Source organism: Nyctereutes procyonoides, unplaced genomic scaffold (genome assembly GCF_905146905.1).
Source record: "Nyctereutes procyonoides isolate TBG_1078 unplaced genomic scaffold, NYPRO_anot_genome, whole genome shotgun sequence".
Taxonomy (NCBI): domain Eukaryota; kingdom Metazoa; phylum Chordata; class Mammalia; order Carnivora; family Canidae; genus Nyctereutes; species Nyctereutes procyonoides.
This window is the reverse complement of record NW_026575024.1, coordinates 17,863,210-17,884,742: the sequence shown is the minus strand read 5'-3', so window position 1 is coordinate 17,884,742 and position 21,533 is coordinate 17,863,210. Positions and strand designations below refer to the sequence as shown.

Here is a 21,533-nt window from a genome sequence, read left to right as displayed (position 1 = left end):
TTAATCAAATTTGAAGTTAATTTTACCTGTGGTATAAGAAAATGGTCCAGTTTCATTCCTTGCATGTTTTGTCCAGTTTTCCCAGCACCATTTGTGCACCATTTCCCAGCACCAGTTAAAGAGACTGTCCTTTTTGCCACTGGATATTCTTTCCTGCTTCATTGAAGATTAATTGACCATATCAATTGTGGGTTTATTTCTGCATTTTCTATTCTGTTCCACTGACCCATCTGTTTCCTTTTTTGTACCAGTACTATAATGTTTTGATTATTACAGCTTTGTAATATAACTTGAAGTCTGGAGTTATAATGCTTCCAGCTTTGCTTCGCTTTTTGAAGATTGCTTTGACTTTTGGGGTGGGGTCTTTTTGGTTCCATACAAATGTTAGGATTTTTTGTTCTAGTTCTGTGAAAACTGCTGTTGGTATTTTGATAGGCATTGCATTAGATGTGTATGTTGCTTTGGGTAGTATAGACATTTTAACAATATGTGTTCTTCCAATCCATGAGCACAGAGTGTCCTTTCATTTCTTTGTATCATCTTCAATTTCTTTCATGAGCATTTTATAGTTTTCAGAGAAGAGGTCTTTCACTTCTTTGGTTTGGGTTCATTCCTAGGTATCTATTATTTTGGGTGCAATTGTAAATGGGATTGTTTTCTTAATTTGTCTTTCTGCTGCTTCATCATTGGTGTATAGAAATGTAACAGATTTCTGTCCATTGAGTTTGAATCCTGTGACTTTAATGAATTTAGCAGTTGTAGTTGGTTTTTGGTGGAGTCTTTTGGATTCTCTCTATATAGTATCATGTCACCTGCAAATAGTTAAAGGTTTACTTCTTCCTTACTGACTTGGATGCTTTTTGTTTTTGTGGTCTGATTGCTATGGCTAGGACTTCAAGTACTATGCTGAATAAAAGGGGTGAGAGTGGACATTCTTGTCTTGTTCTTGACCTTAGGAGAAAAGCTCTCAGTTTTTCCCCATTAAGGATGATTTTGCTGTGGGTTTTTTCATATAAGGCCGTTATTATGTTGAAGTATGTTCCCTCTTAGTCTACTTTGCTGAGGGTTATTATCATGAATGGCACTTTGTCAAGTGCTTTTTCTGTCTATTGAAATGATCATTTGGTTCTCATTCTTTCCCTTATTGATGTGTCACATCAATTGATTTGCAAATATTGAACCACCCTTGCAACCCAGGAATAAATCCCATTTGACCGTGCTGCATGATTTTTAAAAATATATTGTTGGATTCAGTTTGCTAGTATTTTGTTGAGGATTTTTCTATCTATGTTAATCATAGATATTGACCTGTAGTTCTCTTTTTTAGTGGTGTCTTTATCTGGTTTTGGTATCAGGGTAATGCTGGCCTCATAGAATGAATTTGGAAGTTTTCCTTCCTTTTCTATTTTTTTTTTTTGTAATAGCTTAAGAGGAATAGGTATTAATTATTCTTTAAATGTCTGGTGGAATTTGACTGTGAAGCCATCTGGTCCTGGGCTTTTGTTTGCTGGGAGTGTTTTGATTACTGATTCAATTTCCTTGCTGATTACTGGCTTATTTGAATTTTTTATTTTTCCTGCTTCAGTTTCAGTAGTTTATATGTTTCTAGGAATTTATGCATTTATTCTAGATTGTCCAATTTGTTGGTATATAGGTTTTCATAATCTCTCATGATTGTATTTCTGTGGTGTTGGTTGTTATTTCTCTTCTCTCATTAGTGATTTTATTTATTTGGGTACTTTTATTTTCTTGGTAAGTCTGGCTAGAGGTTTATCAAATTTATTGATTTTTTTTTTTCAAAGAACCAGCTTCTGGTTTCATTGATTGGTTCTATTGTCTTTTTAGTTTCTGCATCATTTATTTTTCTAATTTTTATTATTTCCTTCCTTCTGCTGGTTTTAGGTTTTGTTTGCTGTTCTTTCTCTAGCTCCTTTAGGTGTGAGGTTAGGTTGTTTGAGATTTTTCTTATTTCTTGAGTTCGGCCTATATTGCTATAAGCCTTCCTCTTAGAACCACTCTCATTGCATCCCAATTTTGGACCATTATGTTTTCATTTTTGTTTGTTTCCATATACTTTTTGATTTCTTCTTTGATTTACTGGTTGACCCATTCATTGTTTAGTAGCATGGTATTCAACCTCATGCGTTTGTGATCTTTCCAGATTTTTACTTATGGTTGATTTTTAGTTTCATAGCGTTGTGGTCAGAAAAGATGCATTGTATGACTTGGATCATTTTGAATTTGTTGGGGCTTGTTTTGTGGGCAAATAGGTGATCTCTGGAGAATGTTCTATGTACACTTTGTAAACAATGTATATTCTGCTGTTTCAGAATGGAACGTTCTGAATATATCTGTTAGACCCATCTGGTCTAGGGTGTCATTCAAACCCACTGTTTCCTTGTTCATTTTCTGTTTGGATGATCTGTCCATTGATTATGGGGTGATTATGGAGTAAGTGGGGATGTTAAAGTCCCCTGCTATTCAATGTTATCAATTAATTCTTCTATGTTTTTTCTTAACTGATTTAAGTTATTTGGGTGCTCCCATGTTGGGTGCATAAATATTTACAATGGCTATATCTTCTTGTTGGACTGTTCCCATTACTATTATATAGTGCCCTTCTTTGTTTCTTGTTATAGCCTTTGTTTTAAAGTCTATTTTGTCTGATATAAGTATTGCTACTCTAGCTTTCTTTTGACATCCCTTTGCATGGTAGAGGTTTCTCCATCTCCTGACTTTCGATCAGTATATTTAGGTCCAAAATGAGTCTCTTGTAGGAAGCATATAGATAGGTCTTTTTTTTTTTTTAAACCTCTCACCTTATGTCTTTTGATTGGATCATTTAGTCCATTCACATCCAAAGTAACTACTGATAGATATGTATTTATTGTCACTTTATTACTTGTTTTGTGATTGTTTCTGAAGATCTTCTCTGATCCTTTCTTGTCTTTCTTTCATATTTTGCTAATTATTTTTAGTATGTTTGGATTTCCTTCTCTTTATTCTTTGCAAGTCTATTAGAAGTTTTTGATATATGGCTACATTAGGTTTGTATATAACTTCTTTTGCAGATAGCAGTCTATATTAGATTGATGGCCATTTAAGTTTGAAGCCATTCTTTACTCCTTTCCTCACCACATTTTTGGTATATGTTATTATATTTTATATGCTTTTTAAAAGTTCCTTGACTGAAATTTTACAGAAATATTCATTTTCACTGCTTTTTTGTTTCCTACCTTTATAACTGTCACTTTTGGTCTCTCCTTTCCACTCAAAGAGTCCCCTTTAATATTTCTTGCAGGGCATGTTTAGTGGTCTCAAGCTCTTTTAGTTTTCATTTGTCTGGGAAACTCTCTCTCTCTCTCCTTTATTCTGAACAATAGCCTTGCTGGAATGAATATTCTTGGTTGCAGATTTTTCCCAATCAGTACTTTCAATATATCATGCCACTCTCTTCTGGCCTGCAAAGTTTCTGTTGAAAAATCTCCTGTTATCCTTATGGATTTTCTCTTATAAGTTACTGTTGTCTCTTGTATTGCTGCTTAAAAATTTTTTTTCTTTATCAATATATTTTGTAAGTTTAATTACAATATGCTTAGTGTGAATCTGCTTTTGTTGATTTTGGCTGGAGTTCTCTGTGCCTCTAGAATCTGGATATGTTTCCTTCCCCAGATTAGGGAAGTTTCCAGCTATAAATTCCTCAAATAAATGTTCTGCTCTTCTTTCTTCTTCTGGGGCCCCCTATAACACGAATGTTATTACATCAGATGGAGTCAGTTCCCTAAATCTATCCTCGTTTTGCATATTTCTTTTTTCTCTCTTTTGTTCAGCTTCATTATTTTCCATTAGTCGGTCTTCTAGGGCAGTAATTCATTTCTCTGCTTCTTCCATCTTTGTATTCATTCCACCAAGCATGTTTTTCATTCATTTAGCCCTTTATCTCTGCTATGTTATTCCTTATCTCTGTGTTAAGGATTTCATTGATGTCCTCCACCTTCCCTTTTAAAAAATGATTTTATTTATTCATGAAAGACACAGAGAAGCAGAGACATAGGCAGAGGGAGAAGCAGACTCCCCATGGGGAGCCTGATATGAGACTTGGTCCCAGGACCCCAGGATCACAACCTGAGCCAAAGGCAGATGCTCAACCACTGAGCCACCCAGGTGCCCCTGTCCTCCACCCTTTTCTCAAGTCCAGTGAGTATCCTTTCGATCATTGCTTTAAATTTTCTATCATGCATATAACTTATATCTGTTTTGCTTAGATCTCTGGCTGTGGCCTTGCCCTGTTCTTTCATTTGGGATAAATTTCTCTGTCTCTTCATTTTGTGTGCCTCTTTGTGTCTGTTTTCTGTGTTAAGAAAGTCACTTGTGTATTCTGCTCTTAAAAGTAGTGATATTATGAAAAAGAGATCCTGGGGTGCCCTGCAGTGCCCCTGTTCACCAAAATCTGGCACTTCAGGAGAGTTTCCTATGTTTTTTGCTGATGCCCTGCTGTTGTGTCTGAGTCACTTTTCCTTTCAGTGCAGTTGTCTGTGCTGACTGACTCTGCCTGTTGTGGTCTGTGCTTCTCTCTGGTGTTAGTGGGACTCAAGCACCTCATTCCAAGGAGGTATGCTCCTGGGGAACTTGGGAGTGGGCCAGTGGTGTTAGCAAAATTTTTGCTGGACCACCAGTCCTATGCTGGATATCTTGAAATGCTGTGGCAACTTGGGGCTGTATGTCGGAGCTGGTGGGGGCTGTGTGCCAGGGCTGTCTGCCAAGGGTGCAAGACTGGAAGTGGTGTAAGAAGGTGGCTGGGTGCAGCTGAGCCTGGTGCACAATGGTGGCTGTGAGTGTGTGGCAGGGCATGGCATGTGATGGCAGCTGGTTACAGCCCACAGCGGCAGCTGGGGGCATGGTGCTGTGCATGGCACACTGAGGCTGCTGTGTACCTATCAGCTGGTCAGGGCATATGTGCAGCTTTAATGAAATTTGCCCTGAGCCTAGGGCAGAGGCCAGCAGGCTTCGAGTAGGTGAGTCCTCAGGAGAACTCATGGGGTAGCGTACTGCCAGCAGGTCACACAGAAGTGTCTGTGCAGCCCAGTGTCCCACAGGTGGCTCTGTGTTTATGCTGGGGGATAAGGGAGGAACATGGTACCTGCCAGGTCCCTCACTTTCAGAGAAGTCCCACAATACACTCCCAAATCAGTATGAACAGACCTGTGTCCCATTTGCCCTGGTATATAAAATGTTGCTTTAATTTGCTTTTCTGTGCAGGCTGCTGTCTGAGGCTGTCTTTCTCCAGCTTTTACTTGCCCTCCTGGCTGGCCCTGTGCTGAGTCTGCTGCCTTTTAAAGCTCACAGAATTCAATCCCTCTGGTTTTTATTACACACACACACACACACAAACACAAACACACAAATACACACATATTTTAGAGTGAGAGCACAAGTGGGGGTTAGGGGGCAGAGGGAAAATTTTAAGGAGGCTTCATGCCTATAGCCTGACTCAGGGCTTGATCTCATGAGAGATCATGAGAACACAATCTGGGTTGAAATCAAGGGTCAGATGCTTAACCAACGGAGCCACCCAGGCACCCCAGCCCCTCTGGTTTTTAAAGCCAAATGTTATGGAGATTAGTTTTCCCTGGGTGAGTTCCCTGGTGTAAGGGCTCATTTCTTTGCTCTCTCTGCACATGCAGCTCTCTGTATCCTAACCTTTCATATGCAGCTTTTTTCTATAAGTAGGTGTGAAGTTTGTTCTGCCAGTTTTTGGATCACTCTGTGACTTGTTGACTTGGGATGTAGATGATACCTAGTTGAAGATGTGGGACAGGGTGAGCTCAGGGTCTTGCTACTCCTCCATCTTCCCAAGCTCCTTAGAGATCTATGGTTTCTTAAGGTCCTGGAAAATGGTGGAGGGTTCAAGGAGGCCCACTTGGTTCTAAGACTATGAGAACCTAGGTGACCTGGGGCTGCATGTACACTCGATGCAACATTGGCATTTTTTTTTTATTTAGTTGAAAATCTTTTGAAGTGGCACCACCCCCCTCCTTTTCTTACCCAATAGACTAGGGAGGGATGGTGTTGCCTTCTCGAAGGGAGGGCTTCACACCACTGCAGATACACACAGTCAGTCTTGCTGATCACACCTGGGAGGGGAAGCCAGTTCAGTTGCTGCATATGATTTAGAAATATCCATGCTTCTTCCAGAAAAGCAGAGGGACTTCTGCTATTTATTGTCAGAACAAGTTAAACCAAGCATGTGTGAACGACCCTGGAACAGCTGCCATACATTATTCCACCTAGTGATCTCCATAGCTCTTTGGACCATGAAAAGATGTCCTTTGGGAGAGCAAGTTCACACGTGAAATGTAACAAATGTGGAGGTAGCCTCACTGTTGAACATCATTTTCTTGCTGATGGAATCAGAAAGCTTGTTAGTTGCTGGAATAAACATGTTCTGATGAGTTGAATGAAAATTAGTATATGGGCCTATTTTTGGAATCAACAATTTAAAAGCACATTTCAGTGCACCTTAGTTATGCCTTTTGTTAATTAAACAATACTTTGATAAGATGGAAAGGCCAATTAATATCACAGCTTCAGAAATGAAGGACTCTCCTTATTCCAGGTTCGTAGTAGGGGAAATCAATCCTGGGCCACTTAAAGGTGAAATTGAATTAGTATTTCTAAGAGAAAAATGTGAAAGTCACCTGAATTGGTTTCAAAATTTAGATCAGTGATTATAAAATTCCTTTAAATAGATTCTATAAAGAACCAAAATCATATAATTGGCTAGCTAAGGAAGACAGATTGAGGGTGAGGTGGCAGGTACAAAGCAAGGGGGCAGAGAGAAAGAGGCACATGACTGGTGATTAAAGCACATCTGCCTCTCAACAGCCCCATGTGATGAATAATGCAATCTCTATGTAGTGGGGGAACTTACTTATGACAGTTGCACTGGAGTCTGAGGAGAAAGGGAAGGATTTTAGAAGAATATTTACAGAGGATGTAGAGTGGATGGCAAAGTCTCAGGGCAGGCTTCAGAAAGAGGTATTGAAGAGAGAGCTCAAGAAGGACTTCTGGTGAAGAAAGTGTAGTAGTGGACCCAAATATCACCTTGTTCTGTGAATACAACTAGATACCACTCACATTAAGTGCAAATAATGCAGAAAACAACCTGAAGACTGGCAGAACAAATTCAACAACTAAATGTAGAGGAGAGGCCACATCAAAGAGGGTAGGAAGGGAAGAGATGGGGTAGGAGCTAAACTGACTCACAGGTCATCCTTGGGAAGGAACTGTGGGTGAGGAGAGAAGAGAGGAACAAAGGATCATAACAGGGAGCCCAAATGGGGGAGGTGAATCCTCATAGCATTTGGCTTTGAAACCAAACCAAATTTTCTGAGTTCTTACAACTAGGAGGACTTAAAGCCTGGAATTTTAAAAATCAGCAGGCTTGGTTCTGGGAGAGCCAAGAGGATGTTAGGAAGTTGAATCCCTAGGCTTAAAGAGACAGCACAACAACCAGACCATAGAGACCAAGCCTCGAAGCAGCAGTTTGAAAATGCCAGAGTCCTATGGGTGGGAGTGTTATTTACTCATCTCAGAGCATCCCAGAGGGGTAGAGTTTACAGGGAGACCCCTCCAGGAACAAAGGAGGTGGCAGGTGCTGTTTCCTGCCTTCATCCTCCAGTATAAACACATGGCCACCTGTGGGAAACAGTGCAGCACCCACATTAACTACCTAACTTGCTTACACCAAGCCCTGCTCCCCTGTGCTTTGGCAGATCTGCCATTTCCAGTCACGTTTGCCTGAGTCATGATGCTGTGAGCCTTCTTTCTGAGAAGATCCTGCAAACCTTGCCAACACCATGTCTTCTGACTGCATGCTTCGCAGGGCCTCAGTTTTGGCAGAAATGGTGGCAGCTGATTACCTCCTGCAGAGGACACATGTGCCTTGTTAAAACTGCACACTTCACCCATGCATGCTTTGCAAAGCAGCCCCAGCCAGCCAGGTCTCAGCAGCAGTGGCTCATCCCCTGTGGAAAAGGACCAGTGTCCACAATTTGTGGGTACTGTGTGCCCTGCCTGTGCATGCTTTGTGGATTGGCTCAGCTGGCCCAGTCTTAGCAGTGGGGGCACATTCTCTCTGGCAAAGGACCAGTGCCACCTTGTTAAAAGTGCTCACTCACTCTGCCCACTACTTTCAAAAACAGAACACATAGTTGACTTTCCTAACACACAGAAACAGACACAGAGAGGTAGAAAAAATTTGGAGACAGAGGAGTATGTTCCAAATGAAAGAGCAGGACCTAAGGAAAATGGAGATAAGTAACATGCCTGATAGAGAATTTGAAGTAACGGTCATAAAGATACTCACTAGACTTGACAAAAGAGTAGAAGACATCACTGAAACCCTTAACAATGAGGGAAAAAAAGAACCAATCAGAAGTGAAGAACACTATAAATGAAACTAAAAACATATAGATGGAATAAATAGCAGGCTAGAAGCAGAAGAACAAATTAGTGACCTGGAGGACAGAGTCATGGAAAGTAATCAAGCTGAGCAGGTGAGAGAAAAAAATAAAAGGCACCCAAATTAGTAAGGAAGAAGTAAGACTCACTATTTGTGACATGATACCATATAGAAGGGAACACAAAAGACTTCATCATAGAAACTACTAGAATAGGGATAAATGAATTCATTATGCTTGCAGGATACAAAATTAATGGACAGAAATCCATTGCATTTGTGTACACCAATAATGAAGTGGAAAATGATCCTAAAGTTTGTATGGAACCACAAAAGACTGCCCAGATAGAGAAAGAATCTTAGAAAAGCAAAGCTAGAGGCATCACAACTCTCGACTTCAAGTTATATTACATAACCGTAGTAATCAAAACAGTATGGTTCTGGTACAAAACAGATACACAAATCAATGGCACAGAATAAAAAATCCAGAAATAAGCACATAATTATGAGGTCAATTAATCTTCAACAAAGTAGGAAAGAATATGCAATGGCAAAAAGGCAGTCCCTTTAGAAATAGTGTTAGGAAAACTGAACAGCAACATGCAAAAGAATGAAACTGGACCACTTTCTTACACCATAGACAAAACTAACTTGGAATTTGATTAAAGACTGGAATCTGAGACCCGAAATCATAAAAATCCTAGAAGAGAACACAGGGAGTGATTTCTCTGACATCAACCATAACAATATCTTTTTTAGATATGTCTCCTGAGGCAAGGGAAACAAAAGCAAAAATAAACTACTGGGACTACATCAAAATAAAGAGCTTCTGCACAGTGAGGGAAATAACCAACAGTCAAAACAACCCAAAGTCAAAGCAACCAAAAGTCAATCTACTGAATGGGAGAAGATATTTGCAAAAGATGTATCTGATAAAGGGTTAGTATCCTAAATATATATAGAACTTATACAACTCCACACCAAAACAAAAAAAAACACTTAAAGATGGACAGAAAATATGAACAGACATTTCTTCAAAGAAGACATCCAGATGGACAACAGACACATGAAACAGATGTTCAACATCACTCATCATCAGGGAAATGCAAATAAAGATCACAATGAGATATCACCTCATACCTGTCAGAGTGGCTAGAATAAAATACACAAGAAGCAACAAGTGTTGGTGAGGATGTGGAGAAAAAGGAACCCTCATCCTCATGCACTATTAGTGGGAATGAAAACTGGGGCAGACACTGTGGAAAACAGTATAGAGGTTCCTCAAAATGTTAAAAATAGAACTACCTGTGACCCAGTTACTCTACTATTGGGTATTTACCCAAAGAAAACAAAAACACACTCAAAGGGAAACATGCACCCAATGTTTATTCTAGCATTAATTATAATAGCCAAATTATGGAAGCTGCCTACCTGTCCATCAATAGATGTATGGATAAAGAAGTAGTATATACACAGAATATTATTCAGCCATAAAAAAAGAATGAAATCTTTCCATTTGGAACTACATGGGTAGGTCTAGAGTATAATGCTAAGTGAAATAAGTTAGAGAAAGACAAATACTACATGATTTCACTCATGTGGAATTTAAGGTACAAAACAAAGGAGGAATAGAGAAAAATGAGACAAACCAAAAAACAGAGCCTTAACTACACAGAACAAAGTGATGGTTATCAGAAGAGCTGGGTGGGGGTTGAGTGAAAATGGTGAAGGAGATTGGGAGTGCAAATATTTTAACACTGAGTAACCTATGGTACTGTTAAACCGCTACACTATACACATGAAACTAATATAATAGTGTACCTTCACTATAATGTAACACTGTGTATTAAAGAGAGTGCAACCGTACGGCTTAAGAAAGGCACAGTTTTTGGGTAGAAGGTAGCATTGCTATGGGAAGCATGGAAGGAGAGGCAGAGGTAGGAAACGGTTTGGGCAACAGGGTGTGGGTGGGTAGATGTGCTGCCACATGCCAGGGGTGAGGAGGCAAGGGGAGGTGCAGTTAAGAATGAGGATGTGCAACGTTTAACCTTTGGTCATGGGCATTACTGGGATTCGAACCCCACTTTGTCCCCAGTAAGGCCTGAGCGGGAAGTGGGAAGTAAGCATGCAAACAGGACTCCCTTGCAATTCCCAGATATCTATGGGGTAGATAATAAACTTGGCGACAGGATGGGGAAGAGGAAGCAGAGCCCATTTCAATTAAATTTTCAAGGACAGCGTGAATTTGGCTGACCTCTGGGTTACATGACTTTAATAGAAGATCACGTTGAGATTTGGGACATCTTATGAAACTGGCTTAAGGCCACACAGCAAGTAGGCAGCAGGGTTAGAACTTGAAGGCAGGTCTCATAGACCCAGACTACTTTTTAAAAATATTTTTTTTATGAGAGAGAGAGAGAGAGAGAGAGAGAATATAAGCAGTGGAAAGGGGCAGAGGGAGAGGGAGAAGCAGACTCCCTGCTGAGCAAGGAGCCCAACATGGGACTCAATCCCAGGACCCTGGGATAATGACCTGAGCCGAAGGCAGATGCTTAACCAACTGAGCCACCCAGATGCGCCCCCCCCCCCAAGACTTCTTATTCTACTGATACCTACTGGAACAGAAACACAGCCAGACTCGAGGCTTTCAGAGCCTTCGGTTTTCTGTGGGTTTTGCCAGCATGTTAGGCTGTGTTTTCATAAGCCAAGATAAAGATGGAGATATCATTGCTTTCTATTTGTCTTGCAGGCACAGTGACAAGAAAAGACATCTCTGAAATATCACCCCTGCTCTTCTCCTGGGAGGATGATGAGCTTCCTCTCTCACTTCTAGAAACTGTGTGAATGTACAATTCTTGGTCTCACACTCCGTCAACTTTCTACCTGGCCTAGCATCACCTGAACTCTCAGACTCTCCATGGTGGGAGCCTCAGAACTCGGCGGCTAAGCTTTTACAGAGCTCTTATTTTATACCAAACAAGAGCTTTCTTTCTGCTCCATATACCCACGTACCAGTCAGTGAATAGCAGGCACTGGGGCCCTGGAAATCCTATTGTTTAAATGGTAGCCAAAATCTTCACAATCCCTGGTAGATTGGGCCCAAGTCAGTGATGGGCTATGGGGCTCTGGATAAATCATTTTTTCCTGCCTAGACCTCAGCTTTCTGATGTGCAAAATGAGGGGACATGGACCCCAGTCAGATCAGTGGTTTCCAAAGTGGGGTCTATAAAGTTGGTAGGAGAAGCCAATGAGAGATCTCCAAAGTCTTTAGAAGCTAATGAAAATCACGTTGTTGTCCTGGAGTGAAGAACATCAAGTCTCTGGCTTTGGGCTGGAATTAGACCGTCTAGTGTTAGTTCTGTATATGGTCTGCCAATCAGAAATTCACTGGGGTAGTTATGTTTGTGGAAAAACATACAAGTAAAACTAACAAATGATTAATTAGTAAATACAGTTTGGAAAACAAAAGCTTCTAAAATAGCACATCTCTGGTGAAAGACTTGGGAAATATCAAAAGGTGTTTGGAGAACATACAAATGATAGAATCTTTGATAGAATCTTTAAGATGTAAGCACAATAACATGTCCTCCCTAGAATGAGTGACAAGGGAAACACTGAGAAACTCAGAGGGATGCTGCAAGCATAGGCAGTATGATAAATGAGTAGGATATTCAAGGGATACTAAAGACCTAGCACTTACTCTGTGGAGACAACCAAAGTGACACTGGGTCTCATTGACCCCAAACCTGATTCCAGGATGGTGGGGTGATGTGTGGTGGTCATCTCTTGCTGGATTCTTCTAAGGCTACCCACAGAGCTCAGGAGCATGTGACTTGCTGCCTACACACTGCCCTTTCCATCCCTTCTGCTTCCCGGTCAGCTTCTTCCTGCTACTCAGGGGTCTTGATTGAGACGGTTCCAGCTGAAGACAGTTCCATCCTGTTTGATGCCAAGGCAGTCTGGCAGGTAGATATTACTTCACAACAATGTCTGCTCCATGGGGACTGGGTTTGGTTTTTTTTTTTGTTTGTTTGTTTGTGCCTCTTTGGTCTGGTCTGTGCCTGGTGCATGGTAGGTTTTCAGTCAATGCATGTGGATGACTGAAGGATTGAACACAACCCAGAAAGCATGCATCTTGACTTTTTTTTTTTTTTTTGCATCTTGACTTTTAAAAGACCTCCTCCTGGGTCAGCAAGAGTAGTCCTGTGGTTGGTGAGGTGGACATCTGACTTCTCTTTGGCTCCCTCCATCTTGCTGTCTCATGATTCCTGATGGTCTCTGATTCAGATGTGGATTACTCCAAGCTCAAACCACTTTCCAGTCCAACACTGTTGACTCTGGATGTTCCCACGATTTCAGTCTCACATCCCACACTGGCACTGATTCCTGTACCTCTGGGTCTGAATTCCTGTTTACAGTTTTATTGTCTGTATTAGTTTCCTATGGCTGATGCAACTAATTACCACAAATGTGGTGGCTTAACACAACACAGATTATCTGGGGGGTCAGGAATCTGAAATGAGTATTAAAGGGTTAAAGTCAAAGTGTCAGCTGAGCTGTGTTCCTTTCTGGAGTCTGCAGGGGACAATCCATTCCTCATCTTCTCCAGTTCTGAGAGGCAGCTAGCACACTTCGGTCTGTGGCTATTATCACTCCACTTTCTGCTTCTGTTGTCCCCTGGTCTGCTTCCATCACTGCTGACTGATCTTCCTTCATCCCTCTTACTAGGATCCTAATCTTGGGTCCACCTGGATAGCCCAGGACAATGTACACATCTCAGCACCCTTATGTTTACTACATATGCAGAGCTCCTTCTACTCTGGAAGATAATACATTCACTGGTTTAGAGACAAGGATGTGGACATCTTTGTGGGGAGGCCAAGACTGTGCCTACTGCACAGCCCCACCCCATGGCCGGCACAGAGATCTCCTGAGCTGTCTAAACAATATTGTAGGTGTGGCATGACCATGAAGAGGGTGTCTGTTCCCTTCTGCCGTCTGTCCCCCATGGACTCTGGTCTATCCCAAGAGCCCACAAGGATAGAAGGGATCTTGCTTGCATCAGTGCTATTGGGTGTGGCTGGAAAGGTACTTTCTGATGCTCCACTGGAAACCAATGTCATTTGCTGGATGTTGTGGTTCTAGGATATTGCCCCACTAATCTGATCATAGGCCTTGGAGTTCTTAGGAGTTAAAAAAAAAATCTCTGAGGTCAAATACATGTAGTTGCCTTCAGAGTCTTTATCTTCAGCCCCCACTGCTTGTAATTATCTTTGAGCAGAAGCCACTGTGGAGAACGGGAGAATATCTGTGGCTGGGGATGGCTGATTGAATGGCGCAGTGGAAGATTCTGAGCAGAAGCAGGCTGATTTGGCCAGCAGTGCAAGAAAACAAGGCACTCGGAGAGGTCTCAGCCTCTCCTCAACCCTACTTTGCTGCGATTTACAGGTAGTCCTGCCACAACTCTCAACATGAGCCCTTATGCGTGGTCCCCGGTCAAACCACAGGATGTGGCACTGATCCTCCACTGATGCTCAGGACCTATGGCAGACCCATCTGTGTTGCTGGGCTGGCCAGGAAGCTGTAGCTGTCCTGGCACGGGCACGCTGGCAGGCAAATGCTGATACCACTTCAAAGAACCACCCTTCCAGGTGCTAAGGGCGGCTTTTCTGATGCTCACGCTGTGTCATTGTTTATTTTCGCAAGGCACCCAGCTGTTGCGGTGATGATATTTATATCAATAAGTGCTCTATTCATCTGCCGATTTTAGGGGATGCTTGCCAGCTGCATATGGCAGCCAACCTCATGGCTCTTCTGAGCCTGATGTTTTTGCATTTAGAGAATCAATTCTCAAAGACTGTACCAACATCTGGAGCTGAGAAATCTTCCTTTACTTAAGACCCACTCCGGCAGGAGAAGCTACAGCCAATGACCTTGAGCCCTGCTTCTCTACCCCTCCCAAAGTGAGGTTCTCCCCTTCCTGTACCAATCACCTATTGCCAACACAGTAGTCAGAGGGATTTTTTTTTTAAAGTCAAAGTATGTCCCTCTTCTCCTCAAGACCTGTTGGTGGCTCCCTTCTCTCATAGTAAAATCTCAAGTTCTTCCTATGACCCCTTAGACCTTCCATGACCTGGCCCTGCCGTGTCTCTGTGTCACCTGCTGCTGTTCCCACACTCACTCTGTGCCAGTCATAGTGGCCTCTGTGCTGTTCCTCAGATGTGCCAGGCACGAACCCACCATAAGGAGTGGATGTGGGTTGTCCCATCTCCCTGTGATGCTTTTCCCAGAGATGGTCACAGGGCTCATTCTCTCTCCTCTTTCAAAACCACACACGTCTATGACCTTCTCAGTAGGGCCTGCCTTAATAACACTATCCCAATTGTATTCCATGCCCCAACCCCACCTTCCAATCTACCTTACCCTGCCCTTGTATTTTTTCCCATATACTCATCACTGTCTAACACATAATTAGGTACATTATAGGGTGGTATTTGTTATTTACTGTCTCTTCCATTTTAGAACAGAAGTTGCAGCAGAGATGGGAATTTGCTGTTTCGCTTGCTCTGTCTTGTTCACAACACATTCCAAACACCTAGAATAGCTCCTGGCGGCTAACTGATATTCCAAAATATGGTTGAAGACTGAGCGCATCTCTCCTGTTTGTCTCTCACGTGCACACCCCACGGGGCACTCCATTTCATCCCATTAATCGACTTCTCTCCCTGCCACCTCCTGCCTTCCCCATCTCCGCTGGAGCGTCCCCAGATGCCTGACTGCCCAGACCTGGGCCTTGCCACCATCCACAACTTCTCCTTCACCTCCTGCATCCAGCTGCTCCCCAAACCTGTGCACCTGCATCTGGAAGCCCAGATTCCACATCCCAGCCCAGCTGTCCCGCCTGCCAGCCACCTCCTCGGTTCAGACCACCACCTCTCTTTTCTGTACCTTGGCAACATCCTCCTCCCCAATCTCCTGGCTCACACATTTCCTTGCAGCTTCTCCTCCTCGCTGGTCCCCAGATGCAGCTTTCTAATAGGAACTCAGCCACACCACGGCTTAAACGCTGCAGTGTTTCTCCTCCCTCGACAGCAAGTACTGTCTCACAGTGCTCCTGGGAACCCCCAGAGGTTCACAAAGGCACCCAGAGTCCTGATTCTCCAAGAGGCATGGGGGGCAGGGGGGACCAGAAGGGGTAGCTAGAGGGGAGCCAGAAGACCAGTCTGGGTGGAGTTCAACCCACAAGATGTGATTCACCACCAACAACTGTTTCATATACTGCGCCTGCATGAAAGCTTTATTCGAAGAAATGGTTCTGATGCTTACAAAGTAAGAATCTGACACTTACCATGCTGCATGCAGGCCACGGCTCAAACTCTGTAGCCCACATGGGCAGCCCTGTGCCGCCAGGGCCCTGTTGCATTTTTCAGCCTCACCACCATCTCCTGCTCCTAGACAGACCCCTGCCCCAGCCACACTGCAACCCAAGCTATTCTGCAAACAAGCCACACACATTCACACCACCTTGCCTCTGCCCCACTGCTCCCTCTGCTCAGAGTGCCTTTTCCCAGCTCCCTCAGCTGTATCATCCAAACCTCTGCTGCCTTCTTCAAGGCCAAAGTCACCTTCTTTTTGAAGTCTTCCCTCACCCTCTGGGCAGAATTAATTGCTCCCTGTTCTCGGCCAGCAAAGCACTTCGAGGCTGACCTCTATTATAGCACTGCCACGTGAGGTTGGGACAATTTGCTCATCTGTCTCTGTAGCAAGACTGTGAGCTCCTGCAGGGCTGAGACCACAGTTCAGACCCATTTTATTTTATTCCCACACAAGGCCAGCATGCACAAAGGAGTTCACTGAGGTACCTTGAGTTTCTTTTAAGACAGCAAAATGACCACTTTCCAAAAATCCTGAAAGGACATTCCCACTTTTTCCACCCTGGAATGGCTGCCGTGTCATGAGCCCCAGAAGCTGTCCCAGGACATATGTCTTGAGTACTGAAATGTGCTATAGGCACATAATGCATGGATCTGTCAGACCCTGGGGGTGAAGGCATGAAGCCTGCCTGGACATAAGAGCCCTCTGCGATGAAGCCAGGATCCTCAGGGTGGCTAGTGGCAAAGGGTGCAAGGTTCAAGCTCTAGGCTCTGTCCTTATGGACTGCATCTCTGAGGGGGTAGGCTGGGTGGGGTGGGTGTGGCCAGGCATCAGGCTTCCTGCAGGGCTGGAGATGCTCAGAGCTGGGGAGGCTCTGTGAGCCCCTGGGCTCACTGTGATTTACAGCAAGGCTCTAATCAGTGCCTGGTGTATGCAGCTACAGAACCTGACCCTGGACAGGGGAGGAGGGCTGGACAAAGCCCACAGGCAGGGGGTGTCGCTGGAAGTGAGAGGGCATGGGTAGGGGATGGCGGTGGAAGGGCCTGGCAAGAGACCCCCCAGCCTCCACCTGCAGCAGGATGGGCTGGTTTGGTGCTGGCAGTCAGCTAGGCAGCACTATGCTGACTCTCACACTCTCTCTTCAACTCTTGGGCATGGCTGCCTGAACGCACCTGAGTACCTGGGAAGTGGATGGGCTCCTCCTACCTGGGCAGTGTCCATCTCATTCAGCATCACCACAGAAGAGCAGTTATAGTCGAACACCAGCCTCCAGAAGTCTGCCACGGTGTTGGGTAGAGGGTGCTGGGTGACCACGAAGGCGGCAGGCTGCTTGTGGCTCTGACAAAGGAATGACATAGGCCTCGTAAAAGACACACCCAGCAGTGATGCTCTGATGGTGATGAGGCTTGGATGGCTGCCAGAGGCCCCTGAACCTGCCAAACAGATTGCACAAAACACCTACCTGTTCTTCATCTCTGGATGCCCCAGTGGCAAAGAGAGCCTTCTCATAATGAACTCATTCTCCTCTAAACTAAGACGTTTCATTAGGAAAGTGTCACTCGGCTGGGGATTATCCAAATAAATTATTTATGTTGTGGAGCTCAGCAAATAATCATCATTACAATATGAAATGAAAGATTCTGGATGCAGATTTGCTGCTTTGCTGGCCAAAGCACCTCCTGGGACATTAGAGATATCTGTGTTGCTGTGCCCACAACGCTGGAGGAGGGGTTGGCTCAGGCCCAAGGCAGAGAGTCTCCTAAAGAGGCTTCTACTTCAGGAAGCTTGCTCTGGCCCCTGGGCCAGAGTAAGGCCTGAGCTGGCCTGTCAGGAGACAGGTACTGTGTGCTGTGAGATGATGGGCAGAGGAGGGTGCTTGTGTATGTTTTAGTGTCAGACAGACCTGGGGTTCAAATCCAGCTTTCTGACTTGTAGGTAATGTCATTCATCCATCCATCCATCTATCCAACCATCCATTCATCCAAGCATCATTTGTAGAGTGCCCCCCCACCCCCCTTTTTTTTGGTGCTAAGCGCTAGCAAGTTATTGGGTCTTTCCAAGCTTAGGTTCCTCATCTGGAAAAATAGGAATCACAACTCCCATTTTGGGATGGTTGTTGTGCACATGGAAAGAGATTAGTATTTGAAAAGACCAGCACACAAGAATGGACTGTGAGCCCAGTGGCAGGGCAGAACCATCTCTGACTTGGTTCTTCGTCCTTGGCACTAGCACTGTGACTGGCACACGAGACCTCTGATACAGGTCCAGCAAACAAATGAATACACCCAGTCCTATGTTATGGATGGGGATACTGAGGCCCACAGGAAAGAGTTTGTGAGAGTCTGGGCTACACCAGAAGTTCTGAGTAGATCCTATTTATTATAGTATATTGTGAGAAGGTGTTTGGAAAGGTTGGAAGTTAGTGGTCCATGGAACTGGAGATTGTTCCACAGCCTGTGTTCTTAACAAGCCTTCTTGAGGCAGGCCCTGTGGCAGACACAGCTGTTTTCAGTAGAGTGACGAGTCAGCAGGAAGATGGGGGAGGCGAGAGGGACTTGCCCATGCAAACCAGGGGAAGACCCGGGCGAAAGACCTTGCCAGCCTTATTACCTATAGCACCTGCATGTTCTGTGATCTCTCAATGCCCTGGTGGCAAAAAAATGCCTTGAGATTGTGGATGTCATATAGGCATTAGTGTCCTGTCTTCCAAGGGCCGCCTTCTGGCCTGCTGAATGGTCAAAGGGGCAGGGCCTGGGAGGGTAGAAGATTTTGTTTCTCCAAAAGCCAAATTCCAGCTGCAGATAGCAGGTCTCTGAGCCATTTCTAGACATGGAAAAGATTTTGAGACTCTAAAGACAGGGTCCAGACCCTGGGCTCCACCCTTTCTGAACTACTCAACCTGGAGACAGTCATACAAATACTCTGAGCCTCAGTATTTTATCCGGAAAGTGAGGACAGTAATGCCCAAATACAGAAAGAGTCAGACTAAGTCCAGGGCCCGACAGGGTGCCCAACACTTGGTGAATGTTCATTCTCTTTCCTTCTTCCCTGTCTCTGTGATAAATGCTCTATTAGGCCAGCATGCCTGACAAAGCCTTATCTGAAAATATGTTCGAGATCCGCGCTCCTGCCGGGTTTCAGGGATCAGCCGGCAATCCATTTCATGGATAACATCATCCTTTACCAGGGGAAACATTAAAAATTAACCCAGAGGACTTCATATTTTTCTGCTAGGAGCAAAGCTGCTATGGTTACCAGATAATGCACAGACTGAACTGGAATACAGATAAGGACTTTTTTTTTTTTTTTTCTAAGAAAGGCAAAGGCCCAGTGATGGCTCACAGGAGAAATGCCCTGTGGACAAAGAGAACACAATCAGCATCAGAGCTTGGCAGAAGGCATTTGGCTCCAGGCAGCATCTAACCTACTAAGTAGAGGCCAGAAGCATGTTTGATCCTTGCATAAATGAGGAAGCCAGGGAGAGGGAGTTAGGACAAGTGGGAGAAAAGGCAATGAGGAACTTGGAAGTGTGACTACACCCCCAGGCCCCATCTCTTGACACACACACACACATGCATGCACATACACATAAGCGCATGTGCTCACACACACACAACCTATGCATGCACACATACATATACGTACACATTTATCTTGGAGGACTCTAAGCTAAAGCCAGAGGTTTTCCCTCCACCTCGAGCTATTTGACCTTAACAAGGCAAGGCTTCCTGCTTCTGGACCCATAGGAGAGTTTCCATGGAGGACAGAGACATTAGGGCAGGCCCTGACAGAGCTGACAGGCATTGAGCTCCCATCATCTCCCTGCCTCCTACACTGAGGGCCCTTGGTGAGAGTTTCAGGAGGATCAGAGGTCAAAGAAGTAGTTAGCTATGACCCCAGAGGAGAGCACTGCACATTCTTGCCGGTTCTGGGTGAGATGTCCATGTGGGCTGGATGGACATGGCCTTGGACATGGTGGGGAGGGGAACCTGGAAAGGCTTATCTCCAATTAGGCAATGGTATCCTTGGTCCTAAGCCTAGGGAGGTGAGATGTCTGTCTCTCACCGGATTGCACAAATGTGGGGAGGCCCACAGGATGAATTCTAGAGTGTGAGTCCTGGGTTCTGGCTCTGCCACTAGCTTTCTGGGTGACCTTGAGCAAGTCTCTTTCTCTTTCTGGTCTCAGTTTCCTTTGCTGAAAAGCATAAGGAGCCTGAGACCAGATGATCTATGGCTCCTTCTTGCTGCAAACATCTCTACATGCAGGAGGTGGAGGGATGATCACCAGAAGGAGCTGAAGGACCCAGCAGGGAAGCATACAAGTCAGGAGCAAGGTCTCATTGGGGCCAGGACATGACTTCTAATTAGGGTCATGACTCCTAAACCAGGTCAGAGTAGGAGTGCCCTGTTGAGACTTGATGCTGAGCAAGCAGGAGACAATGCCTCTGATGGAACAGTCAGGAACATGGCCTGTCCCCTTCTGTGCTCTCTTTGCTGCATCCCATCACTTGTCTAGTAACCACTTACTGAGCAACTACTACCTGCCAGTCTCATTCCTGTCTCTGCATAGGAATTACCTGGGAAACTGCCTGGGAGCTCCCTGAGGGCAGACCCTATGTCTATACCATCTTGCATTCCCACAGCCCAGGCCAAGGCCTGGCATATGGACTGTTTCCTGAACTGAACTGAAGGCAGCAGGAAGGAGGGACTGGACAGGCCTGTGCCATGTTGTCATGGACACGCACTTTAAGCTTTTGGTCTATTCTTTCCAGCCTTATGGGAGCAAAGAGCCAAGAACACAGCCAGAATATAGGTTGGGGCCAGAGCCTTCGTGGGAGCAAGCCTTGGGGGGCAGGAAGGTCAGAAGCAGGGAGAGGTTGGCTGGGGGCGGTGGTGTGGGGTGTCAGTGCCCTGGGTTCCAGCCATCTCCACCTTGAAGAAACTTCCCAGTGAGTGCCTGCCAGGGCCCAGCTTACGTCCATCAGTGCGGCATTGACATAGTTGCTGGGTTCCCCATCCACTGAGATAAGGAAGGGCAGGCAGCGGTCCAGAGGCAGGACATCCATACTCCGGTTCTTATCATGATTCCGGGGCAGGAGCCCGATGCTGCAGTCCTCGGGCCGGACGCGGGGCGTCACGATGTTGAGGGTCTGAAGGTGCAAAGATAGATAGGTAGGCACCGCTCAGGTGGTTGCTTCAAACAGAGGAGACAAGTGAGGTTCAAACTCCGCCTACTCCAACCTATCTCCATCCTCCAAGCTTGGCTCTCCAATCCCTCCCCAGCACTTGTTCCTCTCCCATGTGACAATCTTCCATCTCCTGTTGGCTGCCCCATGCCCTGTGCACTGAGCGCCTCTATTGGGGCTGTGTGACACCCCCGTGATGCCAAGGCTGCAGAGGCAGCACACCCACACACAGCAGACACAGGCTGCCAGCACCTGCCAACTGTTAGAGCTAAGGTGCTCATTTCTGTGAAGGGTGGGACAGCCAGGAAGTTGGAGGGTGGGACTGGGGTGTCTCTGAGGAGTGCTATGCATCCCTTGAAGTGCCATGGAAGGATTTCCCCAATGCTCCTCTCAGGGAAAGCAGTTCTTGGGATGGAAGGATGTCTGGAGAAGCTGCTCAGGATGGAAGAGACCACCAGCAGGCAGGCTCCATGACTGGAAAATGTCAGGCTGTGTTCTGCAGAGTGAGTCTT

At 44.9% G+C, this 21,533-nt stretch overlaps 1 protein-coding gene across 3 annotated transcripts in view; it reads right to left on the bottom strand.

The window, feature by feature from the left end:
* PTPRT (protein tyrosine phosphatase receptor type T) overlaps positions 1-21,533 on the bottom strand; it is a 1,038,801-nt gene that overhangs the window by 17,975 nt on the left and 999,293 nt on the right. For all 3 annotated transcript variants that reach the window (XM_055306331.1, XM_055306315.1, XM_055306321.1), the window contains 2 exons: positions 20,812-20,985; positions 17,042-17,173 (listed from right to left, as the gene is read on the bottom strand). In XM_055306331.1, the coding sequence (XP_055162306.1) occupies positions 17,042-17,173; positions 20,812-20,985 (306 nt within the window). The remainder of the gene's footprint in view (positions 1-17,041; positions 17,174-20,811; positions 20,986-21,533) is intronic.